The 16,962-nt window shown below is 40.7% G+C and overlaps 1 protein-coding gene across 1 annotated transcript in view; it reads right to left on the reverse strand.

The window, feature by feature from the left end:
* Positions 1-888: 888 nt before the first annotated feature.
* crebbpb (CREB binding protein b) overlaps positions 889-16,962 on the reverse strand; it is a 61,918-nt gene continuing 45,844 nt past the window's right edge. The window contains exons 5-31 of the mRNA XM_037688988.1: positions 14,974-15,087; positions 14,104-14,343; positions 13,694-13,793; positions 13,434-13,571; positions 13,233-13,350; positions 12,854-13,028; positions 12,673-12,735; positions 12,249-12,370; positions 11,382-11,570; positions 10,901-11,242; positions 10,538-10,714; positions 10,186-10,366; positions 9,524-9,642; positions 9,198-9,437; positions 8,951-9,039; positions 7,770-7,850; positions 7,577-7,633; positions 7,391-7,468; positions 7,167-7,234; positions 6,909-7,059; positions 6,623-6,769; positions 6,416-6,529; positions 6,140-6,305; positions 5,018-5,185; positions 4,629-4,790; positions 4,225-4,506; positions 889-4,116 (exon numbers count right to left, since the gene is read on the reverse strand). Coding sequence (XP_037544916.1) covers positions 1,843-4,116; positions 4,225-4,506; positions 4,629-4,790; positions 5,018-5,185; positions 6,140-6,305; positions 6,416-6,529; positions 6,623-6,769; positions 6,909-7,059; positions 7,167-7,234; positions 7,391-7,468; positions 7,577-7,633; positions 7,770-7,850; positions 8,951-9,039; positions 9,198-9,437; positions 9,524-9,642; positions 10,186-10,366; positions 10,538-10,714; positions 10,901-11,242; positions 11,382-11,570; positions 12,249-12,370; positions 12,673-12,735; positions 12,854-13,028; positions 13,233-13,350; positions 13,434-13,571; positions 13,694-13,793; positions 14,104-14,343; positions 14,974-15,087 — 6,155 coding nt within the window. The 3' untranslated portion in view covers positions 889-1,842. The remainder of the gene's footprint in view (positions 4,117-4,224; positions 4,507-4,628; positions 4,791-5,017; positions 5,186-6,139; positions 6,306-6,415; positions 6,530-6,622; positions 6,770-6,908; positions 7,060-7,166; positions 7,235-7,390; positions 7,469-7,576; positions 7,634-7,769; positions 7,851-8,950; positions 9,040-9,197; positions 9,438-9,523; positions 9,643-10,185; positions 10,367-10,537; positions 10,715-10,900; positions 11,243-11,381; positions 11,571-12,248; positions 12,371-12,672; positions 12,736-12,853; positions 13,029-13,232; positions 13,351-13,433; positions 13,572-13,693; positions 13,794-14,103; positions 14,344-14,973; positions 15,088-16,962) is intronic.

The following is a 16,962-nucleotide window of genomic DNA, read 5'->3' on the forward strand; positions in this document are numbered from 1 at the left end:
TTATATATATATGTTTCTGTGTGTATATATATATATATTATATATTAATTATATAATATTATATATATATAGATCTTAATAAAAATGTATCAGCGACTGTGAGTTTTGCAAACGTGTCATAAGAATATTTTATTAGTTAATGTTAACCCCGCCAAGAATATTTAAATACACTGAGCCATGTGTTCAGCTTTAATGGCTGTACTCCTGAGATTTACAGAGGAAAAAAATCGTGAGAATGAGTTTAGTATTTAGCTCTGACTGATTAAACGCGCAAATACTTCCATTGCTCCCGTCAAACAGGTTACACTGAGTGGAGCGGTCGACCGTTTCAAGATGGCGGCCCTACAGCTCGTCAGCGCCAATAGACGATAGCGGTCAATGCTGTATCTAGTCATTATATGATATCTATATGTGTTAAGTACTGCTGGTCATTTTGTATAGTATTTTTATTTAATCAATGTGTTATATTTTTAAACTAAATAATACACATATTTCAAGGTCAAACACAGTCATCTAATAATAATGTGAACATTTTATTTTCAAATGTCCACACAAGCAAAGCATGTTCCGAGAACCAGAAGAAACCATTGGATGCTTAAATTTCAGATGCCAAATCGTTTTAACAAAAATATGAAAATTACATTTTTGTTTTACAAGAGCCAATTTAGATTTTTTTGTTGTTGTGTCAAGATAGTGTACAGCCAATTATTCCTCAAAACTGTCACCACTGGAAGTACAAGGAAAAGCCCTAAGGGAGTCCAGCTAAACAATGTGAACAGGCTCTAGTAAAAAACTGTAGCTCATGATAGATCAACTTTAAAGCAGCACAGCAAATGTTTATTGACACCAGCTTCTTAAAAAATAGAGACAGTCTTCAGCACACAGGTTTATTTAACAATATGGTATATAAGTACGAAATGAGCCATTTGAACCAGTTTATACAATGAATTCATTCTTATTTTCTGCATATTTACAGTACTGTCTAGCTGCATGATTTACATTGGAGAATAGTTCCTCATCAATTCAAGTCTAATGCGAGAGAAAATGATGCACAAAACTCTCTGAACACAAATCAGCAGTCAAACAATTAAATTTCCCACCACAGGCAAAACAAGTTCAGTACTTAATGACAATTTCATTAGAATAAACATGAGACAAAGCAACTTTAGAAAATCTGCAAAACAAACGCAGAGACTAGGCCAGTAAAAAGAACATTCTGGCACCTGTAACCATTAATGTTTGTTTCAATGCAGGCTTTTCTTTTGCCAGCATGTTTGTGTGTGTGTGTGTGTGTTCGCAATAGGTATACTAGATCTATACAAATACATTAATCCTTTAGACTGCAAACAGGAAAGATTTTAAGGCTTTCCTAAAGGCAGTTCTTTTGAAAAATGGCATATTAGAATAAATTAGCCGGGAGTATGGAAACTCGGCAAGAAGTAAATCCTGGCAAAAAAAATTCACAGACAAATAATTTTACAGACTTCTCAACACAAATACAATATTGATTTGCAAAGGTAGAAAAAAAAAAGATTTTTTTTTTTTTTTACTTTGAGAAGTATTTTCTTAAAAAGTTAATAGTAGATCATAAATGAAAAACAAAATACAACGCAAAGACCAGGGTTTCTTGCAAGGCTGGTCTGAACCAAAAATATATTCTTTGTAGTTTTTTCCCCAACAGCAACTAATAAATCACTCTGTGTTGTAGGCAAAAGTAGTCCGTGTAAAGTTCACAGTTCACAGGCCTCGTAAGACTCATTTGTATTTTTTTAGATTTTCACATCGGTAAATATAAAAAAATGTCAACTGAAAACAACAAGGCCTTTCTTTTGTCTCTAAATGCTACAATCCTTCAACAAATTTCTCTAGCGTGTCTCCTGTTGCGTCACCCACCATACTCATGTCATTATTTAACCCTCCTCGGTTTGGTGTGTTAAGTTGTGGGAGCATGGCGCTCTGCTCTGGAGTTCCCATATGTCCTTGCTCCATTGAGCCTGACATCGGACCAAGGATGGGGTGAGGAGAGCTAGAGTGAAGAGCACTATGCTGAGGTGATGGCTGGGGTTGTATCCGTGGGGAGGAACTGGAATGAGGAGCCTGCTGTGAAGGTGGACGAGGCGACTGCACTGGGGCAGGGGAGCGCACCAGAGAATTTGCCATTGTCTGGCCTGGTAAGTGAGGTCCCCCCTGTCCTTGGCCTTGAAGCAAATGAGGTTGTGGACTCATCGAGTTAGCTTGCGCTGCAGAGCCCATTTGTTGCTTCATCATCTGCTGCTGTTGCTGAAGGATGCGCTGTTTGACATGGTTCTGGAGCTCCAAGCTCATGCCAGATTGGCTCATTTGGGATGTTGGGGGAAGCTGTCCCATGGGTCCCCCACCTCCTTGCATAGCCATTTGCGACTGTGCACGAAGTTGGGAGAAGTTAGGTGGTCCTGGCTGCTGTGGAGGAAACTGACCATGGCCCTGAGACAAGCCTCCCTGTTGCTGCATTTGTTGCATCTGCTGCATCCTAAGCAGCTGCTGCTGTCTGTGGTACTGCTGTGGACTGCCATTTTGAGCAGGGTTCATCATCTGGCCCTGAGGACCCATGGGCGTCATACCCTGAGGCCCCACTGGCTGTGGAGGCTGCTGTTGAGGAGCCATCACTGGCCTCTGCACTTGGTTTGCCATGACTGACATGGCCTGCATTCCAGGCTGAGAGCCCATCATGGCTTGTGGGTTCTGCTGCTGTGCCTGCTGCTGTTGTTGTGGTACATGGCTGGTCTGGTATTTGGCTGTCCTCTGTTTAATAAAAGCAGCCATGAGGTGGGGGTTAGACTTGAGGATGGTAAGGACCTGATGCTGTTGCTGTGGGGAGCTTGGAGATTTGAGGGTGCGCAATAATTCCTGCAGGGCACTTGGAGTAATGTTACCAGACATTCTCTGAGGCATGTTTTGTTGTTGTGGAGTCATGCTCTGTTGCGAGGGGCCCTGGGGAGGCATGACACCAGACATTTGCAGGCCATGCTGCTGGGGCATCATAGGCCTCTGCATAAGTTGGCCCTGCTGAGACATTGGGGTAACCTGAGCCTGCTGAGAAACCATGGGGCCTTGCTGAAGAGGGACCTGTGGCTGATGGCCTTGGGGATTCTGCATGCCTGCGCCCCACTGGTTTTGCTGCACAGCCTGCATCACTTGGGGGCCCCGTGGTCCCTGCACCATCTGCATTTGGTTTTGCATGGGGCCCATCATGCGCACTGGGTTCATGGGCATCCCATTATTGACATAATTCGGTTGCTGCTGTTTTGCCTTGGCAGCCCTCTCAATCTGTTGTGCCACCTGCAGTGCTGCCAACAGCTGCTGCTGCTGCTGCTGCTGCTGCTGTTGTTGTGGCTGCTGCTGAGGAGGCTGAGGCTGCTGTTGGTGTGGCATGTTAGGCATAGGTGACAGCTGCTGATGAAGAGGGGATGACTGAGGCCCCGGCTTGCCTTGTGGCACTGGTGTTGTGGGCTGACTGCTACGGCCGTTGCTCGGGAATCCTTGAGCAATAGTAGGAGGGTTTGGTGGCTGCTGTTGTTGGGGCTGGTTGGGCATCGGCTGTGGTGTTTGTGGTGTATTAGGCTGCTGTACAGAATTTGGAGTATCAGGGGCAGATGAGGTAGGCGGAGAAGGCATTGGCATACCTCTTCCAGCCATGGTAGCCATTCTGCGGCGCATCATCTGAGCCTGCTGCAGCCTGTGTTGCAACTGCTGCTGACGAAGTTTGTGCTTGATGTTGAGACAGAAGGGAACAGGACACTTGTTTTCCTGACAATGCTTGGCATGATAGCAACATAAAGCAATGAGCTGCTTGCACACAGGACAGCCACCATTGGTCTTGCGCTTACAGCCTTTGGTGTGCTGAACCACCCTCTTCATCTTCTGGCATGAAGGAAGTGCACAGTTGGCATTGCGACATTGGCAGGCATGGACAAGGGACTGAATGCAGCGCTGGATGCTAAGACGTCGACTCTCCTGAGGGCTCTTGGAGGCCTCGCCACCTTGACCGTGGCTGTCATCGTCTATACCCAGGCCCCACTTCACCATCTGGTGCTCATGGCCCTTAGTGTTGTAGCAGTTAATGCACAGATCGTAGTCCTGATGACAGATAGGGAGATCACATAAAAGCTGTGTCAATATTTGAATTTAATTTCAAATTAATATTGATAAATATTTCAGAATAAATCCATTACTGAAAGATTTTACCTCGCAAACAGTGCAGTGCCAGCGAGTCTCCACATGATGTTTGCATTCGTTGCAAGTATACACAAAACGGTCCTGGCCCTGATTGTGCAGCTCCACCAACATGCACATCGTGCTCCACTTGCATCTTCTAATTGAACTGAACTCCCAGTGCTTGTCCCTGGCCAAAGTCAAAAAGGCATCACGTCCATCCATGAGGTCACATGTTAGCAGAGGGTCAGGGTCCATGATAGGTGGTAAGGTGTTAATGACAGGCCCAGCATGGAGGTGGATAACAAAAAAAACCTGGTGGAACAAAGGAGGGGAAACATGTATATTAGTCATAAATACAACGTATGTAGAGCATTTGCTGATGGCATTTTAGTCATGAAGAAATTATGCACAAAAATGCTGTTAAGGTTTCCCACCTCCTTATGTTTCTCCATCGTGGCGTAGAGTTTCTGTGACAGATCATTGGCGACATTTGGCATTCCAGGCTTTTTCTTATTTGCTCGGCTGACACTGCTCTTGTTTTTGTTGGTTTTCTTATTATTCTTCTTTTTTGCATTCTTGCTGTCAGCCTGGGCTCCCTTGTAGTAGAGAACAACATTTTAAAACACTGCACAAGAGGCAAGCTTAAATTGTGCAATTAAACTGAGTGACTGTACAATGCCACAGTGGTTGCTAAAGGTTTAATATGATTATCACTTGAAGATGATATAATCTTGGTTGAGAGAAGCTTTAACAAAGAAGTCCTAATATTATAGCTTTCCTTTACTGTAATAAAAAGAAAAGCCAATACGACAAGCCCATGTACCTCTGTTGTTTCAGAAGAAGCAGTGTTCTCTTCCTTCTTCCTTTCCTCCTCCTCCTGCTCAAGCTCTTTGATGCTCTCCTCAAGTACATTAGGCCAAAAGTCCCCCTCGAAGTACGGCAGCTCATTGGCACTGGTCACCCTGTCCTCTGTTGCCTGCTTGAAAATGTCCTGAATAGACAAACAATGTCCCATCAGCACAGGTAATAGAATAACAAATTGTTTAACAAGAAGAAAGAAGCTGACTTTGAACAAATATCAACTTTTAACTGATATGACAAACTTTTTGATGAGGTTTTTTTTTTGTTGCTAATAAATCCCATATAAAGCAAATAAAAAATAAGTATCTCACCCAATGAAGGATTGTATTTTATTTAAAAATTTTAAACCTACTTATCAACACACATTACATCAGGTTCTCAAGCATTTAGAAATCTTTGATAAAAAGTTAATGCAAAATCAATAAAACTAAATCTAATAAATAGGACTGTATTACAGACTTATTTTATTTGAAGACTAATTCTGAAGCAATTTAAGCCATATCCTTAAAGAGATAGTCCAGTCAAATTTGTAGCAATGGTCAGTTAAATAGTTATCGTTAATACTTTACACATTGCAACATCAGTTAATATGCAGTGAGCATGAACAATGAGGCAAAAAAGTTTAGCTAACCAATAGCAAAATGAAGTTTATATTTTTTTTATTTTCAGACTTATAAAAACTTTTTATAAAACCACATACCAGTGTGAAAGAATGTTGCATTAGCTAATATAACACATCAACGCTTTTGTACGGCACTGTTTTGTTTAGTTTGTCACTGTTTTAGTCAACTAATAACATCCACGTTGCTATGTGAATGTATGTGTGCCGAGCATAGCCTGCGTTTAGGCCACTGGTTGCTGTCCACTGAAAGTTTAGTAAACTTTTGATGGACTAGATGTGCTGAACAAGAACAAAGTGTTTTTACAAACTGTAGCGTTTTCATATCTAACATTTTTGTAAAATTACATCGCATTGTTTAATTTACAAAATTAGTTCAGTAGCGAGACAAAACATTGAGGCTTAAGATTTTAAACAAAAACTTGAGAATGTCTTGAGGAAACACAGGCGCCGGTGTTTTCTGACCTTGTAATCATGTAAGATCCTCTCAGCAAAAGCCTTGTCCAGCATTTTTCTGTACCATTCTACAAGCCTCTTGGGTTTGGGGATCTTTTGATCAGGAGGGTGGCAGTGGAAAATATAGTCATCACCTTCACTAGGCGGGCATGCCCAGATTTGACCCATCACATACCTGGTCAAAAAAATAATTAAATAAATAAATATGAACTTCTTTGCAACTGCAATACCTAATCTAGAGATAGCTGAAAAAAAAATCAAGCACTACTTGCTGGGAAGACTCACCCAAGCTTTTTCACATACTCCAAGTAGCCTATCAAAATCTCATGGTACACTGCAGTTCTTAGGATACGTGGCTTGAAGAAGTGAATACTGTCAAGGTATGATATGTAAACCCGTCTGAAAGGAAAACATGAAAATTGAATGGTGAGCTTAAGCTCAAAACAATTGTACACTTTAAATTATACATATAAGCATTTACTGTAGTATTACCTGGTGTTTGGAAAGGGACACTCTGAGCCATACTCTTGTACGTGCATTCCAAAGAAACAAACATCCACCCCGTCAATTTCCTCAAATGCAAAAAGTGCTTTGGTTCTGTAAGGGAAGCTCTCTACCATCTCGCCTGTATCTACAAACCTAGGGATGAAAACAATAGCACAAGCAACATTTTTAACCTCTGGAGTGGTATGCAATATGAGGAAGCAGCCAAACTGTCAATTTAATTAATTTTATTTTATTTTTTACAAAAAACACAGAGAACAAATGAAAGTCCTACCTAGACTTCATGCCAGGCTTCACATCCACAGTTTTGTCAGAGCTAGCAACCACTCGCACAAATACTTCACCAGCTTCTGGGTGGTTCTGCCTTTTCAAGTACTTGTTTACTCTGTCCTCAATGTACATCCCCAACCTTGTAGACTGCAATCCTTTAGAAACAATGGACATTTAGAATCAATTCTAGTTCTCAAAATAGATAAATTTGTCAGATTTATAAAAATACAAAGTTTTTGTTTTAATTTTACATGCAACTTACTTCTAGCTGAGAACTTGTTTTCTTTTCTTGATTTACCTGACTTTTTTAGACAGTTGTCACAGATAAAGCTAAAAAAAAAAAACAGAAAGAAAGACAAACTACTTAATATAAAATTGCAGTAACTTTGGTAAACATAAATTCTCATTAGAAAGAATAACATTTGCACAGGTATAAGTTTAAATGGCAAGATACATGTAGCAGTCTGAGAGCTATGCGAAACTCACCCTGATGGCCAAATGACATCATAGTGCAGCACACAAATTTGATGCATTTTTCGTCCACAATCTTTACATTCAATAAACCTACAAAGGCAGAAATATTCCCGTTAATTTGCAAAAAGCTATAAAGAAGTATTACTGCCATCACACAGATTTACATCAGGCTGCAGCTACTGTCCAGACAGTACTCACGGTTCAGAGTCCAGCATGTCATTTTTCTTCTTTTCAAACTGATCTTTTGAGATCAAGCTACATGATGAAGAAACAAAGTTCATATTTGTTCACAAGATTTTATTAAAAAGAATGACATTCAGATAAAACAATGCCCAAAAATCTGAAAGAGGGTCACCAGTTAATATTCACACTCGCAGGTTTGGTAACTTACGTTGACGATTGTGACGGGTCATCCCCCAGGGACACGCTGTTTCCCTGGATCTCGTTGAAGCACTTCTCACAGTAGTGATACCTGTCAGCAATAAGGCCATATTTGGGTGAACTGCAGCCAGCACATACAGTAGCAACACAGGCAAACCGGCGTACAGGTGGTAGAATGCAGAGTGAACGAAGCACACAGAAACAACCAAGGACCGAGCATGGGCAGATAGACGGATGGACACACACAGGCAGAGGTACAGGTTAGTCACAACTGAAAATGGTCATGATGCAGCCACCCATTCAAACTGAAACAACAATGAGGAAAACATGCTAAAATGTTGTTAATAAGGAAATTGATCAGTAACATGAAATATTTTAACACCTTTTAAAGGCATGCTAGAAAATGAAAACAGTAAAACCCTTTTACTACAAGCACTTTCAACAGGCTTGCAAGCGGGTGAATGAATATGATGAAAAGTGATAATGCAAAAACAAATATGCAAGTCTGTAAGAGAAAACTGCAACATACATTTTTTCAGACTAATTTAGAATATAACAGCTATAAATGCAACCTAAATTATATTTTACACTTTGTGTCTATTTTCTGTATTTACAATGGTTGCATATTTGGGTCGGGGACCGTGAAAAACCACAGGTGACCCACATCTTCCTGCATCTACCTGAATGCAACTTGTGTAGAAACAGATGGAGGACTGGACCTGCTGCTCACACAACAGCTTTTATGTGAAGACAGCTGTAAACATTTTAAAATGTAGATAAATAAGAAAATTTGTTTTGAAGTTATGGGATACACAAGAAGTCCTCTAAACTATGAGCACAGACTTTTTGTTCAGTTGAGAAACCTCACAGTTTTTGGTACTGACTTTGTGCAAAAACTAAGCTGTGTTGCAATGGATGTATCTTGAGGTGCAGGAGTACGTTCACAACAGAAGGGGGTGCTTAGGTGCCAGATTTCGGTATAAAAAATAAAATAAAAGAAAAACCTAAATCCAAGATAACCCAGGGAATGATCAAGGTGTTACTCTAGTAAAGAAAGACTCTAGTAAAGTCTATATTTAAACTTGTTAGAACTTTGTAGAGTTGTGTGTGGCATCTTAAGCCAAGTTTCTTAAGGATGATTACTTGATTTAGCCTCTCCTCCATTTCAGTATAGTCAGCATGCACGTTTACCTGTTCTGGTAGCTGTAGTAGGTGCTGTCTCTGGAGATCGTGCACAACTGTTTGCCATAGCAGCACAACGTTTGAGGCGAGAACTCGTACTACAGGAAAAAAACAATCAAATATTAACGTTCATAGTCAATGTGTCTGTACAAGGTAATTGCGAACTGATGCAACTAATGAGATATGACAAACTTTAAGCTACAGATCTCGCACGTTGCTGTTTAGTGTGCCATCACCTCCCTTTCTATAGTCTCACCTTCCTACCGCAGCAGTAGCCAAGACTTTGCATGACAGGATCGATTTCTGCTTCAAACACCTCAGCCAACTTTGTGCAGTACTTGTAGACGCGGGATGTTTTGCGGTTATACAGCCAGGCATTGTTGAACATGAGCCACACATCATCTACATACTGCCATGGCTCCTGGTACTGTCCCGTATCCAGCTTGCGCTTGATGGTGGATAAGTCGATGGGGTTTTTCACTATGTCAAAGTAATCCTGCAGAAAAGAGGCCGTCAAAAACCATAATTTAGGATTTCTGCAAGTTTTAATATATTAGAATAACTTTGTGAGTGAAAACTCACAGGGATCCCGAGCAGCATGGGGTCTACAGGTTGTCTGAAGGGCAGGGACTCTGGGTCTTGTCTGTAAAGGGCCTCGAGTGTTGGCATTAAGGCTTGTCTCAGCTCCTCTGGCTTAAAAACTGGATGAAAAACATTAAGAAACTAAGCATAAACAGTATCTCCAGATCTGAAAATACAACCATTTCTCTAAAAACCAACAACAAAACTGGTACAAATTACATTAAAAAATCAAAATGAGAAGGTCTGTTTTAAGACAAGTACAAAATGAAACAGTTGCTCAAAAAAAGAATGCAATACCAGTGTAAATAAATTTATATGTATTGCATACACAGCTGTAAACTTTTTTTTAATGAAAATTGTTGACTTTTAAATAAATCTGACAATGTAAGACTTCTGATCATGTGTAAAACCCTTTGTTAAACGCAGACAAATGAACAAGTACAACAGCATATACACTGCAATGACATATCCTTTGTCATTTTCTGTCTGATGTTTTCCCTTAATGTTTACGTGAAAAAGCTTTTTAGGGATTTAATACTTTTTTATTTAAGGATTTTCAAGTTTGATTTAGTATTTCAAAATAGTGAAATGTCAATAATTTTCTCTGTCTTTTTGTCGCATGACCATAGATAAATGTATAAATATGATATCAATGGTAATACTTTTTCTCCGGTTTTGAGCTGTGGAAGTAGCTGATGCGCCGTTAGCCCCGCTATCGTCCTCCTCTTTTGGTTCTGCCTTTGCCTCTGGCTTTTTCTCCTCAGTTTCCATTTGTTCCTGCTTTGGTTCTGTTGCATCTGGTTCCTCCTTTTTTACCAGTGGAGGCTTAGCTTCATCGTCCTGCTGTAAGAAAACAAACACTGTTAAACAAGCAATAAAAAGCCACAGTTTACTTTTTGTGAAATGTGATCAGAACTGACTGATTGTGCCTGACTACGTTTTGCAGAGGTTCAAACAGCAAATGATTTATCATCTAATCTACTAAACACAAAGTGCATTAAATAACTTGCATACCTCCATTTTTATATCATTTTGCTTCTTTCCAGAGTTGCTATCATCATCATCTTCATGTTTTACTTCAGATTTAACTTCAGTGCCACTCATGTCAGGTAAGGCCTGCTGGGAGCTTAGCTCAGCCACAGATCCTGGTGTAGGTACTCTGTTATCTATACCTGCTGCTGCCTGTGACAACTAGAGTCAAAAAAGGTACATTGATCAAAATCCTGATCATCTTAATAAACAACATTAAACTTGTTGCCCAAAAAACAAACAACAACAACAAAAAAAAAACCTGCTGAAAAACCAGTCTAGTGCTTTATTGTAAGAGGACAGAAGGATAAGCCAGTTTTTAGGATTCAGAATGGACTAGTGTCTCACCGGTGTGGCAGGATGCTGTGCCTGCACTGAGGTGGGCTGCTGCATCTGGCTGGAGGGTTCAGACTGGGGCTGCAGGGGGGTCATAGGCTGGGAGGGGTCAGGCGGGGTGCTCATAGCTGCAGGGGGACGAGGGATACCACTAGGAATGTGAGTTGGTGTGGAGGAGGGTCCGACTGTGGAGCTGGGAGTAGAGGGTTGAGGTGGCACTTGGGCCTGCGTGTGAACATGCTGCTGCTGGCTAACATTAGGTGAGGGAGTTCTGCCCAGTGAGGGTGGGGCTGGAGGACCAGAGGGCAGCTGGGAGCCCAGTGCATTCAGAGGGAGGTTAGAGTTTTGCGTTTGCTGGAACAAAGTGGGGCATACTATTAGCATACTGACATTTTACAAAGCAGATTACGCACTCACACAAAGGGCCACATTTAGACTCAAAATAGTGAGTTGAATCACACACACAACTTCTCACAACAGTACACATTCTCACCTGTGCAACAGCAGCCTGTGACATATTGTGTCCCAAGCCCATATTCACATTCATTGTTCCACCTGCAGCACCAGGAAACTGGCCTTGTGGCAGAAATTGGCCTTGGTTGGCTGGTTGAGACACCATATTATTAGCATGAGTACCCATCATTCCTTGAGTTTGAGACATCCTTGATGGAGACATGCCCATCTGGAAAGTGGCAAAGACAAACAAATCAGTACAACAAAAAGGAACCTAGTTCTAAACATCTGTCCTGATATTAAATGCAGATCACATATGGGTTAGCAATACTGTAGACTTTTAAACAATCAGTGGGGTAACGTATTAACATAAATGCAAAACAAAATATTAAAACCATGGTGACAATATACAGTCTTGGAAAGCATCACACAACTTAAGAAGCAGTCCTAAATGTCTAAATTTAAAAACAAAATAAATGTATGAACGCACCAGTTGTGAAATTCTGTAAATGCAAAAACCAATTAAAAACCTAGCATTCCTTGAAGAAATACATATCACACTTCACCTTTCACATCAGAATTTTAGACTAAGACTTGTTGAGTAGGAGAGAAAGAAAATGGACAAAAAAAGAGCAATTTGAACCTCTGGTGATGAAACAAATCACATGCACAAAATAAATAAAGTATAGTTAAAACTGAGAAGAGTATTTTCTTGAAACCAGGCAAAAGGCAATTTTTTTTTTATAAAACTCTTGGCTGATAAAGTGATTTTAATGCTGATTAACTTTTTCCCTCATCACTAGCCTTGAACTTGACAAAGTTGTTCAAATCTTGATTTTCACTATAAGCAGTCTCTGAAATCAAGAGAAAAAAAAAAACTGAGATGGAGGTAAGAAAGAAATCTCACCGATGGAACAGAGTTCATGCTCATCTGCTGTGGATGGTTCATCGGGGAAGGAGCCCTCGCTCCCATGGGTGCCTGAGGCATCTGCGCATTCTGCATTGCTACTGGGTTAAACTGGTTGATTCCTGTAGGAATAAATTCACAAACAATTACATAAATGTTCAAGGGAATAAATGTACTGAGTAATTTAATTTTTAATGTTCTAGTGAGCTGGTGGATGCACTAAACCAGTTGATTTAAACAAAATATCTCAGAGTAGTTTAACAATCCAATATACACAATAGATCTGCTTAATGTAAATACTTCCAGGTTTTGGTTTCTTATTTGACAGTAAAATCATCAGCTAATTTATTCCTAACATAAGATGGAAAATGTGTTGCTTTTTTTTGGAAGACTCTTGAAAAACAAACAAATAACCAACACATACCTTGGTCCACCTGCATACGGTTCATTATCTGATTTGGTATGTTGGGCATTGATGCAGGTCCATCTTCAAAAAGACAAGAAAGTGCCATGTTATTTGTAAAAGTAGACTTTTTGAGGGGGGATTTTAATTGTTTAAAAAGGGGGTTTGTATTAACCCTAATTTAAGGAACTTAGTTACTAACTTTGAGGTCTAACAGCTTGTCCTGGACCCATGATGTTTGGCTGAGTCATTACAGGCTGCTGAGGTCCACCTGGGCCCACTATGCCAGGCTGTTTCTCCTGCCGAGAGCGCCTCTTCTCCTCTAGCTCTTTCTGGATCTTGTAAATCTTTTCTGCCAGGAAATGGTAGTACTCATCCTATTGAGAAAATTAAAAACAAAAAAAATGTAGACCGAAGACATAAAAAGACTGTGTTAAGAATAATATAATTTAGGCACTAAATCATGGCGTGGTGGTCAATTCTCTCGTCTATATGAGAGAGCCTTAATTAGCAAAAAAAAAAGAAGTCCTAATTGGAAAGTTTTGATGATTAAAACCTGGAATGAGCTTAACTTTTATTACCCTGCTGTTTGCTGACTCGTACATGTCACCCTCAACTTTGCGTGCGTATGCCACCAGGTTCTCCATTCGCCTGTCCTTCAGTGCTGCGGGGTCTGGGGTGGGGAATATGGCTTGTACTCTAGAAGGGGAAAAATCTTGAATGACCTGCAGTACCTTAACATAACTTGGCATCTGCAGATACAGTAACCTAACTGAACTTACAGTTTATGCACCAAGTGAGTGCGTAGGTCTTGAGTGACATGTTCATGCCACGCCTTCCTTACACCAGAAGCAGAAAGAGGAGTAGCAGTGGGCAGGTTTCCAATTCCTCCTACTACTGACCCATCTGGCATTAGCTGACTGCAGGACAAAGAAAATTTGATAAGAATTTGTTATTTGCATCACAAGAAAATATACAATTTTCATAAAAACCTGACAGAAAGCTTCTACTCTGAAATAACAGGGATGCTGAAAAAGCTTACTTGTTAAGCGTGGAGGGCAGAGAAGAGTCAGAGTGACACCCAGTCTGGTCTGAAGAAGGGGTACCCATTCCTCCTCTCATCTGGTTCATCTGATTAGTGCCTGTAAAATACACAATATTTACAAGTGATACACACAAGATAGTGAGATTTTACCGTGCAAAAAAACTACAAAAATAGTGTCCTGATGCATGCTCAATAATCCAGGTAGAAAAATCTAAAAGAGTTAAGTCTGGTCCTCTGGACATTCAAAAAAGAAAAGAAAAAAAAGTAGAAACGTTTCGTCTTTCATCCGAAAGACTTCAATGAAAGACGAAACGTTTCTACTTTTTTTTTGTTTGTTTAGTCTTTTGAATGTCCAGAGGACTTTTTTAGATACAAAAAATAGTGATAAAATCCTTTTTATTCCATACCTAGTGGATTCATGTTTCGCAGCTGTTGGTGCCCCTGGGGAGTTTGCTGAGCCGGACCCTGACCCTGGACCTGAACAGGGGACTGATTCCCATATGGGAGGCCCAAGGCTGCATAGGCCCTCTGCATGGAGCTGGGGTCAATGTGTGTGGTAGCACTGTTGATGGTTGTGGCACTTTGCTGGCCAGGTCCAACTGAATTGATGACGTTCTGCAGGCCGGCACCAGGTGAACTCAACATAGCTGAAAAGGACAAGTAAAAAAGGTTGCCATTTGTGCTTCTATTTGCAACCTGTCTTAATATCAACACATTTATCACTGTAAATTATTCTAATTTGTACATTTGTGTAAAAAAAAAAAAAACCAACAACAACAAAAAAAAATACAAAACGGTCTTCTTTGGCCTCTGTCTGCAAACACTATGCTGCTCCCTGCTGCTGTGTTGACTGCAGACTGAGAGCACGCTGCCTCTTGTGGGTGATTTAAATCTGTCATAGTACTTTTTAACCAATTAGAGAGCCTGCTGTCCCAAGACCCTGCCCCCACTAATAACAGAGACACAGAGCCCCTCCCCTGGGTGTCACATTACAGGCCCAACCCTTCTAAAGGAATCCTTTCAATGTCTGCGAGCCAGCACAGAGACGCAGCAAGAAAACACAACCTGCAGGTGGCACCACTTCACACTACACACACATTTCCTTAAGACTTGCCATTTGCTTTTTGTATAACAACTGTCTTGTTGGACAGTTTACAAGGTTTCAACAAGCTGAGCAGATATTAAACATTCATAAAAAAATTATCTAACAAGTTAAACCTAATATTTTTTTGCAAGTATCAATAAATAAAATGAGAAGGGCTGCAAGAGTTACTCACGTTGCTGATTTCTCTTGTCGCTCGCATTCTTCAGCGGCAAGCAAACAGGACAGTCGTGTCGCGTGCAGTTCTTCCAGTGGGAGATGATCTGTCTGGATGATGCACAGTGAGCCACTGGGAAAAAAGTAAAGGCAATCAAAAACACAAAGTGAAGTTTGTTATTTAGAAATCCAGTTGTAACTAATATTTCACAAGACAAATATGGGATTAATCAAAATATAAACTCAAAAATGACCATGTCAACAAGTAAAAGGGGTAGCAACTATCAATTAAAATGTGGTTTATAAAACACATTCTTCTTTCAACTTTTCCCTCTTTAGGGGTCACCACAGCGAGTCATCCTCCTCCATCTGCATAGATGAACTCGCATACTAGTTTTGGCAAAAGCGTTTTACGTCAATTGCCCTTCCTGACACAACCCTTGCCATTAACCAGGGCTTGGGACTGGCAAAAGAGATAACACTGGCTTGTGCTCCCTATTGGCTGGTTTGGTTTGTAAAACACACACACATACACACACACATACATGCATATATACACATATATATATATATATATGCATATATACATATATACACATATATATATATATATATATATATATATATATATATGCATATATACGCATATATATATATATGCGTGTATATATACGTATATATATATATATACCATACCCATACCATACCAATTTATTTATATAGCACTTAAAACAGCAACAAGGCCAACCAAAGTGCTATACAAAAGAACCAAACATGCACAGCAGACAGGAAAACATAAAATAGAAATACAGATACAAATAGCAGCAGAAGCTAACTAAAATGGCCAACAGAGTAGAGAACAGACCGGACCAAAACAAATCACACCGTGTTAAAGGCAAGCGAATAGAAGTGGGTCTTCAAGCGAGACTTAAAGACTGAGAGTGTGGGAGCCTGCCGGACACTCAGTGGCAACTCATTCCACAGTCGTGGACCTGCAACAGAGAAAGCCCTGTCACCTCTGAGCTTACGACGGGTTTCTGGGACTGAGAGAAGCATCTGGTCTGCTGACCTCAGAGAGCGCGGTGGGACATATGGCTGCAGAAGATCAGTGAGATAGGATGGGGCGGAACTGTTCAGTGATTTAAAAACATACATGAGAATTTTGAAATGGATCCGAAGGTGAATGGGTAGCCAGTGCAGGGAGGCCAAAACTGGCGTGATGTGCTCTCTATAGCCTGTACCAGTTAAAAATCGGGCTGCAGCATTTTGGACCAGTTGTAGATGAGCAATGGAGGACTGACTGATTCCAAACAGAAGTGAATTGCAGTAATCAAGCCTAGATGTTATGAAGGCGTGGATCACTGTCTCGAGGTTCTTTTTGGAGAGTATAGGCTTCAGCTTAGACAGACGTCTCAGCTGAAAAAAACAGGATTTGAAAATCATGTTTACGTGACTGTTGAGTTTTAAGGACGGGTCCATTATCACCCCCAGATTAGTCACCTTTTGTTTCTCTAGCGGGGCTAGAGAGAAAAGGTCAAGGTCATGGTTCATGAGTGAGCCACTGGGATGGAACAGCATGACTTCAGACTTCTTCTCATTGAAGCTTAAGAAGTTTAAAGCCATCCAGTCCCGGATGTCAGCCAGGCAGTCAAGAAGAGGCTGAATAGAGCGTGTGCCTCTGTGCCTCAGGGGGAAGTAAATTTGGCAATCATCGGCATAGAAATGAAAGGGTATGTCGTGTTTGCGGAAGATAGCACCTAGTGGCAGCAGGTATAAAGAAAAGAGAAGGGGACCGAGGATGGACCCCTGCGGTACCCCCCACTGGAGTGCGGTCGATGCCGAACTAAAATCTTTGATATTGACACAGAAGGTTCTGTCAGAGAGGTAGGACCCAAACCATTTAAGGGCTGACCCTGTGATGCCCACCCACTGCTCCAGTCTAGAATATATATACACATGTATATATATATATATATATATATATATATATATATACACACACATATAT

Source organism: Nematolebias whitei, chromosome 15, assembly GCF_014905685.2.
Source record: "Nematolebias whitei isolate Nwh7 chromosome 15, NemWhi1, whole genome shotgun sequence".
Taxonomy (NCBI): Eukaryota; Metazoa; Chordata; class Actinopteri; order Cyprinodontiformes; family Rivulidae; genus Nematolebias; species Nematolebias whitei.